Source organism: Haliotis cracherodii, unplaced genomic scaffold (genome assembly GCF_022045235.1).
Source record: "Haliotis cracherodii isolate W230 unplaced genomic scaffold, xgHalCrac1.p SCAF_5, whole genome shotgun sequence".
NCBI lineage: Eukaryota > Metazoa > Mollusca > Gastropoda > Lepetellida > Haliotidae > Haliotis > Haliotis cracherodii.
Window position 1 is genome coordinate 44,711,478 of NW_027266308.1, and position 11,212 is coordinate 44,722,689.

Consider the following 11,212-nt stretch of genomic DNA (forward strand, 5'->3'; position numbering starts at 1 on the left):
TCATTTGGAATGTCCGAGGCTCCACTTTATCATGTTTATCCTGTCACAAGACAAAAAACAGCAACTTTGTCTTGTAACCCACCCTTCAGGATGAATATTTGTTCGAATTATTATTCAGTTTCATTTTGTCATTTCCATTCATCTCACAGCATCACATAACTTCATCCACGAAGCAAGTTCTCTCAAATATGCCACATGAATTTAGTTGGGTATGATCGTTATTCACTGGCCTCTACAAAATCCGACCCTCGCCTATGCTTATGCTTGTGTTTATGCTTGTGTTTATGCTTGTGCTTGTGTTTCCGGGACCTTGTGTGCTCTACATCCAGAGTGTCAGCATCTAGCTCTCCATCTTCTATTCCCACTGACGACACTCTCGATGCCACCTCAACATCATCTTTAGCATTCAACATTTCCCTTTCCAAAATGTCATAAGCATCATCTCCCTCTTGTCTCGATGCCATCTCTCGTTGGTCTCTCCCGGTCTTCCTCTCCACCCCGGGCCCACCCTCTGTTTCAGAGTTGATCTCCATCCCTATAGCCCTCCCAACCTCATCCCTCCCACGTGAGCCTTCCCGCCCCCGAGACTCGCTCCTATCGTGGGACCGACGTCGGCGCTGGTGTTTGCGGGACGATCTATCGCGGTGATATCTCCTACGGTCATCCCTATCTTCTTCCATTCTTCTGTGTCTCCGTCCCTCCCTTTCTCCATCATCCCTCTGACATCGTCTCCTATCTCTGTCTCTACTCCTCTCTCGGTCTCTACTCCTCTCTCGATCTCTACTCCTCTCTCGATCTCTACTCCTTTCTCTGTCTCTACTCCTCTCTCGATCTCTCTTTTTCTCTCGATCTCTTTCTCTCATGTCTGGCACATCTGCTAATCTAGAAGGAGAATTAACAGTGGGTGACGTATTGACTTATCAAGACTTGATGATTCAGAAATATTTGCAGCATGGCAAGGAAAACCTAAAAAGTCCATCACACAATCTACTAATGCTTGGTTAGAAATTGTGATCAACCTCAGAGGAAAGTGCTAGTCCACAAAGAAATGTCACTAGTCCTTCCTTAATGTTACCATGGTTACCAGGACCCATAGACGTATGTTAGAATCATGTCAATAATGTGAGCAAACAACAAATCAAGGCATTGTGTCAGGCTTTCTCAGGATATCCATCCTGCTGTATTTGTTTGTTTGTTTGTTTGTTTATTGTTTAACATCACAATCAGCAATCGAGTCTGGGTTAGACAAACCAGTGATTGATATCATGCCCCATGCCCTTTGGGTACAATGGCACACCATTGTAAGAGTGAATATTATCCTACCCTATTTTTCATCACAGGGATGAAATTCTCTAGTGTCAGGATGATTCTCCCTAGTGAATTTGAACCCATACCAGTGTGTTTAATCCTATAGATACTATACTCTAGAGTAAAACTTCCCCCGTGATAATATTTACGTAGGATATAATCCTTGCTTACACGATCACCCAACCATCCCACTGGATCCATTACGTCACCTCTAACACCTAGTATAGACTGCTGGGGACTCTGGGCAAGGGGGCAGTGTACCTTGAGCTGGAGGACTCTCTCTGTGGCTCCTCCTTAGCACTGTCCGAGGTCTCCTTCACCGACTCCTCAGTCTCCGGACCACCCAGCATCTTGATCTGATTCTGTATCACCTCACGGATAATCTACAACACACACAGTCTGTGCCAAAAACGTTTGAGACGACTAACCCGAACTTGGCTCATGGCACCATTTTTAGTAGGATTTAGTGTTATTAATAGGTGGACTGTCACAAGCCATTGTTCGCTGAGCTTACTTGGTTGGCTGGTTTGTTGTTTAACGCCGCACTCAGCAATATTCCATCTATATGACGGCGGTCTGTAAATAATCGAGTCTGGACCAGACAATCCAGTGATTGATATCATGAGCATCGATCCACGCAATTGGGATCAATGACATGCATCAACCAAGTCAGCGAGCCTGATCACCTGATCCCGTTAGTCGCCTTTTACGACAAGCATAGTCACCTTTTACGGCAAGCATGGGTTGCAGAAGACCTAATCTACCCGGGTCGTTGAGCTTACTAGTCTGAACATAGTAAGTTGCAGACTTGATGCAGTCAGTGAGACGGTTGGATAATTTGCTGCTCAGTCAAAGCTTTGATATGACACAAGAACTCCAGAAATCTTCCTTCATAGTTTGCAATATTTGTCAAAGTGATTTATTTGTCATAATTCTTTTGTCTCTCTCACATTCAGGTATTAGGGGAAATAATCTTTAGAATATTCTGTAAACTGGTCTTGCCTAATTATGGCATGAAATAATCTTCACCTCAGTGTAGGACTTCTTCGTGATGTGAACATTTTTGGCCCGGTATGACTGTCTACGCCGCTTCATGTCTCGTAATTCAGCCAGCATCTCGTACTTGTTCTTTGGCTTGTCCTTGTTCAAACCACCTGCAAAAACAGCCAGGAATTCTATACTGAGCATGCTGAGTTACAGTATCAGTTGATTTACTCCAATACTAACTTGGTCAGGTAGAGTGAAGTGAATGAGTGTACAGTGTAGAGGTGCAGTTTGTGGTATTCAAAACAGCATGTAAATACTTCGGTCAACCTGGGGTTGATAGCAAAGGTATTCTCACCCAGTCGGCTATATGTGGATTTCCACTTTTATTTTCCTGTTACTGTCTGATTTCTCCACACAGCGAAGAGGAATACTGGGTAAACAACATGTTTTGAAATTTGATTTTCCATACCCACAGTGGTATAATGACTACATAAAGTTAACATGTTATCACAAACCTGATATGTCTAAAAGCCAAAGATTAAAATTTGTAAAGAAAAGAATGAGTTTGTATTACTTTTAAAGGAGAAAATGATTACGTTTTTACAGCAGACTTTTGGTAATTTTACTGCAGAATTTGACTGGGAATGACAAACTCAAAATATTGACGGGTAAAAAGTATGTGAGTATGGTTTTATGCTGCTTTTACCAATATTCCAGCAGCGGAACACCAGAAATGGGTGTCTCTTATTGTACCCATGAGGGGAATCAAACCCAGGTCTTCAGCCTGACGAGTGAACACTTCAACCACTAGGCTACCCGACCGCCCATGTAAATAACTGAGTCTGGACAGTGATCAATACTATAAGCAACGATCCACGCTGAAGGGGTATGTAGACACAAATCAAAGTCACAGATCCATTAAGTCATAGGACCAAGTCTAACCCAGAATTCTTACAGGAACAGATATAATACCTTTCTTCACGACAGCCTGCCAGTCGATGGTGAGGAATTCATCCTTTTCCACATTCAGCAAGTCGTTGGCTGGCTTGGCTCTCTCTGCCACATACTGATGGATGGCAAGGCGTTCACTCGGGGAGAAGTTCACCATGTAGTCCTCTTGACTCACCGGCATCTGACGTGGGCCCTTGGACGCTGAAACAGTCACACCTATCCTTGGTAACAACAGGCTTAGACGGCAGACACATCTGATGTAACCATAGTAACCACTGACAGTCATTCACTGCCACATCCTGCCCCTCCCTCCTATCTCATTCATCCTGAAATATACTGTAACAGTGCTACTTGGAACAGTTTCTGTTATATCACAACATGTCAGCTTACACTACTCTACCCCCATGTGACAGTTAATTAATGACATCATGAATCCACCAAGTATCAGTACTATTACCTGTCCAAACTATCTTGTTGATAATCTCTGCATCTGAAAACAACAAACAGAGACATGGTTACTCTGCAAAACCCCTGGTTTGCAATACACAACACTGCACAAAGGCTACATTACTTATTCAGGTATAATCTGTGCTAACAGGATTAATGTCAAAGAATAAACATCTAAAAAAACTTTTGACAGGGATAACCAGATAAGTCATTCTATCTAAATGTACACTTGACATTAGGGCTGGCTATTGATATTGATAATAGAGATCGATAATCACTAACTAAATATTGATCAATTATCGATAAATATTGGAGAAGTAACTTAAGCAAATATGCAAGAAAGTCCCTAAAGAAATCAACATCATTTCACGCCACTGGTGATCAGTGGAACATGAATTTCATGTCACATCATGCTCACCTAGTTTGATAGGCTGGACTACAGAGTTCTCTGGGACAGGGGGTCCTTTCAGCAACTGGAGATGCTGAATGATGAACAGAACAACCCGGTGAGTGAGTTGGGTTTGAACAATTTTCCAGTTATATCACGGCATGTCAGCTTAATGTGGGAGGAAAGCCTGAAGTGATGCAGGTCTCAGACATTTACCACTTTGGTGAAACCCACGAGCACGGGTATGCTGCTGACAAAGCTAGAAACATAATTGGTGTGAAGCGGAATTTGAACCCTTGATCATAGGTTTCTGGCATGCTTAAGAGACGCAACTCTGCACAGTGAATTGCAGACAACTGGGCCATCCGTGCCTCCTGAACATTACAAGAGTAACTGACGTTCCAACACATGACATGTCACACTCACACAAACATTGTACAATAAATAATGACAAAAATAAACATGCCAGAACGATCATGATCAATAGTTAAAATAACGCTGGAAATTATGACAATGCATTAAAAGTGTTCTATTCTCAGTAGTATGTAACTATCAGTCTGATCATGATTGCTGATGAGCACTTTATAATAAATCATTTCCAAGGTAACCACTTTAATGAAGATTACAAATGAATTCCAGATCTTTTGTGATTATATTGGTGAAACGTTTTGAAAAAGAACCTCTGGATATATTGAAAGTTTATTAATAAAAGTGACAATGTCATATATTCAAATACAAATGTTCACTTATAATTTCAATACCAAGTTGAAATGCCAAGTTGTAACACAGTTTGGAAGAAACTGAACTTTGACAAGTGTTAACTATGTGATATACCTGAATGGAATTTACTGAAATACAGCAATGCTCGACATATACATGATGGACACCATCATCTATGCCAGGTCGCATATTGTAATTCAAATCAATATGATTCTGTGTGAAAAATTGTAATTATAAAAAGCAGCATAACATTAGCATGAATGACCACAATGTAGGGCAATGTAATAACTGTGATAGTCAGACCTGCACCATGACTGTGACATATCTATAATATATGAAACCAAACTCAGCATAAGATAAAAAAATTCAATATGTTCAAGAGGAGAGAAATCTATGGTCGTCATTTTGAAATTTCCGATTCAATCCTCTTGACCACATTCAGGTGTCATCATTGCTGGAACAAGCATGTGAAGTTTCAGCTTCATTGGTGGTTTTCTGACAAGCAGGCCCTGACATAAGTTCACTAGACTTTCAGTCAGGTGAGCTAAAAATTAAACGTTTTGAACATGTTGAATGTAAAGTGATGACAGTGATTACCACTTCCTCCTTGGGGCATCCCTGGGAGGTGTACTGACACACTTCTGTGTGTTTCTTCAGAGAAGAGGCTGGCATAACATGGCCACTGTCATAGGGGCAGACAACTCCGTCCTCCTTCTGAAATGTGAAATCACAAATTAACTCCACAGATAATACTTATTTCGTAATGTAACAAAGAGGGCTCATTGCATTTATGTCCTTATCAGTGTAACCCTTACTTAGTTTCGTTACTTTGCAATGAGTAGTTGTGACATAATACAAACATAATAAAAAGTCTTTTTTGTGTGTTAAATCGGAAGCGCTCGTTAACTCTCCAATATCATCATCAGTGAAGCCAGAGTTTGTTTATTCACAGATGGGATATAGTTGGACAGCTAAGGACTGAAGCATGAGCTGTGAATCCAAAGCTAAACAACATTTACTCACTATTCAATAGTTTATTCAATAGTTTTATTCACAAGTTATAAAATATGCTATGCAATACAACTGTGCAAGGTATCATGACTAATATATAGAGGTTACCATGCGAGTGTGTTTGGGGATGGTAAATATACTGCATTAGGAATGGAAATTGTATTTAGCGAGCCTTGGCGAGCTAAATACATCGTGTTTATTCCAATACAGGATATTTACCATCCCCAAACACACAAGCGTGATAACCTTTTTATCATATAATGTCATTCTTCAATTCTGTGCTTCAAAATCGCTTTCCCTCTCTCACATACATAACCAAAACATTGGGAGTTTTTCGGGAATGTGCACATTAATATTTATTACGTCACAGGATAAGTGATGTGTCAGTCGGACAGTGACAGTAGCCAATATAGTTCCAACTGAAATCTGTTTCTTATACAGTGGCGCAGCGTCATATACGCAAAACAACAATAGTTTTTATTTGCCTTTCGCAGCAATCCATCAGTCTGTCCGCTAGAGTAACTGCCCTTTGTCAAAGGGAAGCTACTCTAACCTATGAGACGTCACGGCCACAGTCAAACGTTGTTGACAGTCGGTCTGTCCTGTCATAACGTTAAGAAGTGTAGTCAGATGTACATACAGCGACCAAACGAAACAAGGTAACAATTCAACCATATTTCGGCCAAATCCAACTTTTTAAATTTGTGGAGAAGGTTTCAAGCCGAGGTCTACAAGAACAGATATGGCTACTGATCCCACTTGGCTAGGCCTCGTGCCCTCGCAAAATTGTTTCGAAATTTATATCTCCAAAGTTGCCCAAACTTATAAAATGCCTTAGCTACGTCACAGTTAGACACTGATTTTCAGTATATTAGACTGCTCTTTTGATAATGATAGCAATTATTCCTGTAGTTTATCCAGATTCCCAATGATTAATTCTGACTCGATCGCCGAATGACGAGGGCGACGCCATGTTTGTTTATAAACAGTGAAAGTAATCCCTACTTGACCTTTGATATTTGCATCTCTATCCGCATATGACCCCAACAGATATCGATTTTATCCGTTGGCTTTATCCTGCCGAGAAACCTACCCGTCATATGATAAATACAGATACAGGCATTCTAGCCTATTTGCTTAACAAAAAATCATAGGAAGATAGTGATATTACCATTATGTGTCATGTCTGTAACATATCTTTCAACAAAGTCCAAAGCACACTTACCTTTGCAAAATGTTCTGGTGTCCATGCCAGTGTCTGTAGTAAAGATGAAATCTTATCTTGGTATTCTGTGATAAATTCCTTAAGATCTTCCACATACTTTCTTCTGTCTGTAATGGTCTCCTTGTCAATTTCTGTATCCTCCATCCCCTAAAACATCAGTAAAACATTTAACTAACAGTATTCGTAATATGTTACCATCATCAGCAAAACATCCAACGTGTCACCAAAACAGTAATTAGAACATCAGGAAATATTCCTGTATCAGTGAAACTGCCCCCGCATCAGACATTATCTGTATCATTGAAAAGAAATGTTTGTATCTGTAATATTAAAACACCACAACATAAAAAATGTCAAAACATCCATGCATTAGTAAAAACACTCTGTCTTCATACCTTACACACCACAGACACTCTCAGACACATAAAATCTCATTTTCTTCCATTATAGTCTAGAGGTTCTATATTATCTACATAATGGGACAAAGTCTGAATGACGACGTATCCAGATAGAATACAGGAAATAATAATAAGCTGATCTAACACACATTACTATGGAGAATTACTGAGAATTTTTTGGGTTTAGGAACCTATAGTGGATGAAAATCGGAAACTTGTAAGCAGATGTTCAAATACTATTCTTCACTTTTCACCGCCTGTGACACATGCCTGAAAAAAGCATTGTCTTAAAACATGTGAAATTGATTGATACTCTGTACATTCATACAAATTGTAAATTGTAATATCATAAGATTACAATGGTAAATGGGACACAGGAAAGGCCGCGTCTGAAGTTTGGACTATTTCATATTATCAGTATTGCAACGAGATGTCTGCTCCTCTAAAACAACTGATGAATGATTGAATGAGATATCATGCAAGGCTATTTGGGTTTCTCTGAGTATGAGCGCTTCTGGCTCTTTGTGTACGTTGAACTAACCACTATATATACCGCTAGTCTTACGCATACTTATGTACCGTTCATCAGGAGTAACATAGAAAACATGCCCTGCAAAACCTCGCTTAAGCTCTTCACAACGTTACAGATATTTACCATACGTTAAACATGCGTTCTGCAGTGCGTGGAGCTTTGTTGGCAACGGTCATTACAAAAGTGAAACAGGAAAACTAGACCGGAAAACATGTTGCTAAGAACTGCCTAACTCGAACATAGATTTATATATAATCCTTTGTGATCTAGAGCGGGTGGGGCAATACTCGGACAGTGGCAGTACCCGGAAACCCAGCAAATTAACACGTGTACACAATAAACAAAAGTACTGATGGGCATAATTTTCACGCAGGCTTCTTCCTCTTCCTCCCTGACGTCAGAAAAGATTCGTCTGCTACTGGTGACACTCACGATAAAAGCTCGTGTGCATGTTTTCCCACGTGACCATGTCGCCCACGCATTTTGTTGCGTTTTGGCAATGCATTGTAGTTTCTGATCATAAGGTTATAGATTCCTCACGACTAGTTTCTGGTCTGCTTTTTCTGTTTTTGGCGACTTCTTGTGAATCGACCGTGCCAACATGGAAACGTTTGGCGCGAAAATTCTAAAAATAACCTAATTAAGCTGTGTCCGACTACTACCTCGGAGAAATTACGTGGGAAGGCAGTACTCGGACAGTCGACAAATAAAATTTGGAAATACATATCAGAATTTTTTTAAATAAAAATAATTGAAAAAAAGCTATTAAGAAAATGCAAAATGAAAAAATAGGTTTTTTTCGATCGCCAGTGACATACTTTAAGAGGGTTCTGATTGGGGATGGGGTGGGGTGGTGCACGTGACTTTGTCTTTGGGGGTGTTATTCAGGGGGTTAATACGTACAGTATGTCAGTTGCATGCTTTTAGTGTAAACATTCTGTAACTGTCAATCTCATAAAAAGACGTTATCTCAGTGTCGTTTATCAGTCATATTTTACTTTTGCGATGAAACTGAACGTTTTTTACGTGTCACCCATCAGTACCCTCATTCATTCTAATCTGATAACAGAAGTTATTACGTATCAGTAACATTCCCGTTATTCTTCAGTATATGGATATGATAGTTCCATTGACTAGTTCTAATTATATTGTAGGACCGTCTGTGTAGATTTGCTAAAATGAGCGTTCGAGGAGGAAAGCCTGCCTATTCAATTGAAAACTTAAAGCGGGCTATGGATGCTGTTAACGCCAAGCAGATGTCTGCACGCAAAGCTGCCGTCGCTTTTGGTATACCAAAAAGTACTCTGCATGACAAACTCTCAAATAAAGTACCTCTTGTTTACCGCAAAGGTCCTTCACCCATCTTATCAAAAGACGAGGAAAGACATCTTTCAGATTGGGCTATACACATGTCGAGTATAGGGTACGGCCGCACAAGGGACGAACTGTTAGACACGGTCCAGAAAATAATCAAATTAGATGGTAGGGAGAATCCTTTTACTGATGACAGACCTGGTAGGGATTGGTTTAGGGCTTTCTTAAAACGAAACCCTACAATATCAGTAAGAACACCAACACAACTTTCAAAAGAACGTGCTATGGTATCACAACAAAAAATTGCTGATTGGTTTGATACCTTCACAACCTACATCGCTGACAAAACTGATTCAGACATCTTGCATGACCCATCAAGGCTGTATAATGCTGATGAGTCGGGTTTCCCCATGTGTCCAAAGAGTGGTAGGGTTCTGGCCGAACGAGGATCCCAGACAGTTTATAACTTCTCGGCCTCAGACAAGAGCCAGATAACAGTTCTTGCTTGTGCAAGTGCTTCAGGTGACTACACTCCCCCCATGATCGTCTTTCCCGGCAGCAGGTTCAAATACAACCCCCTAGATGGTTTTGAGGAGGCGGTTCTAGGGCGAACCGAGAATGGCTGGATGGACGCAGAACTATTTGTTTCTTGGCTTAAAACTTGTTTCATTCCCCATGTCGATAAACAGGCAATCAAGAAACCAATAATTCTGTTTCTGGACGGTCATTCAACGCACCTTACCCTTGAAGCGTGCACTGTTTGTGTGGAGAACAACATCGTCCTGTACTGTCTCCCATCACACGCATCACATGTTATACAGCCATTGGACCTGAGCTTGTTCAGTCCACTCAAACATGCATGGCGCCAATCTGTCCGAGATTTTCAGATTTCAAACATCGGCGAATGTGTTAGGAAATGTACCTTTGCCAGTGTATTTAAAACTGCTTGGGTAAGGGCAGCTACAACAGAAAATGCGAAGAGGGGTTTCCTCGAATCAGGGCTGTTTCCGCTCAATCCTGGTAAGGTTACCGATAATCAGAAATTAAAACCCAGCACCATCTTTGAACCATGCAAACCAGTCCTTCAGTCAACCCCTGTAACCCCATCCACAGTCAGAACATTCACATTTGCACCCCCAGCAGACACCCCATCCCAACCTTCCGCTACACTAACATCACCAGAATATGCATCCTCACCAGCCGTACAAACAACTCTGCCATCACCCCATACAGACCCTCATGCACCAGTACAATCACAAACTGCACATAGCACAACACCCCAAACAGACACTTCACACCTCGTCTTACATTCTACATCAGCCACAGCCCACACATCTTCCAGTGACGCATTTGACAAATATTTAGTTCTCCCTAAAGTACGGAGCCGTACCCAAAAGTATAAACCTACAGTGTTACCCAAATCTGCCTCAGGAGAAGACATCAGGGAACTTCTCCTTGAAAAGAAGAGAAAGGCAGAGGAAGAGAAACAGATGAAAGAAAGCAGAAAGCGAATGAGAGAGGAAATAAAGCTTAAACGAGAAGAAGAGAAAGCAGCCCGGAAAGCCCTAAGGGAAAAAGAACGGGAAGAGAAGCGTGTGCAAAAGAGAAAGCAAGAAGACGAGAAAAAGGCATACAAACTCTTAAAACAAATAGAAAAGAAAAGCAAAGCAACACTAGACAGTGACGAAGATCTCTCTGAATCCGAGATTCCCTACATGGATGACGACGAATACGACGACGACATCGATTTTTCCGATGATTCCCTCCGGGATTTTTGTCACCTTTGTTTGGGTCGGGATTTGGCGGCAAATGATGACTGGGTGGGGTGTCTTAATTGTACCAAATGGTTCCACAAGAATTGCCTGGGATACCAGACATTAACACATCAACAACTCGCCGACCTTCCCTTCACGTGTGACACTTGTAGCTGA

The 11,212-nt window shown here is 41.0% G+C and overlaps 2 protein-coding genes across 2 annotated transcripts; one reads left to right on the forward strand and one right to left on the reverse strand.

Annotated features, from left to right (window-relative positions):
• Positions 1-210: 210 nt before the first annotated feature.
• Positions 211-8,081, reverse strand: LOC139443345 (U11/U12 small nuclear ribonucleoprotein 48 kDa protein-like). The gene is made up of 9 exons (XM_071224328.1): positions 8,015-8,081; positions 7,038-7,184; positions 5,399-5,515; positions 4,112-4,175; positions 3,704-3,736; positions 3,268-3,447; positions 2,338-2,462; positions 1,570-1,691; positions 211-882 (listed from the first exon to the last, which is right to left on the reverse strand). The coding sequence occupies exons 2-9, from the start codon at positions 7,179-7,181 to the stop codon at positions 219-221; spliced, it is 1,449 nt and encodes a 482-aa protein (XP_071080429.1). The 5' UTR covers positions 7,182-7,184; positions 8,015-8,081; the 3' UTR covers positions 211-218.
• Positions 8,082-9,565: 1,484 nt separating this feature from the next.
• On the forward strand, positions 9,566-11,212 carry LOC139443704 (uncharacterized). Its single transcript, XM_071224640.1, has one exon. The coding sequence runs from the start codon at positions 9,566-9,568 to the stop codon at positions 11,210-11,212; it is 1,647 nt and encodes a 548-aa protein (XP_071080741.1).

Excerpts from the sequence above, each read along its gene's own strand:
- LOC139443345 (XM_071224328.1), bottom strand. The coding sequence starts at position 7,181 with ATGGAGGATACAGAAATTGACAAGGAGACCATTACAGACAGAAGAAAG. Across the intron at positions 3,737-4,111 it reads AGTCCAGCCTATCAAACTAG|ATGCAGAGATTATCAACAAG; the intron begins GTGAGCATGATG and ends TGTTGTTTTCAG. Across the intron at positions 1,692-2,337 it reads CGAAGAAGTCCTACACTGAG|ATTATCCGTGAGGTGATACA; the intron begins GTGAAGATTATT and ends TGTGTGTTGTAG.
- LOC139443704 (XM_071224640.1), top strand. The coding sequence starts at position 9,566 with ATGGTATCACAACAAAAAATTGCTGATTGGTTTGATACCTTCACAACC.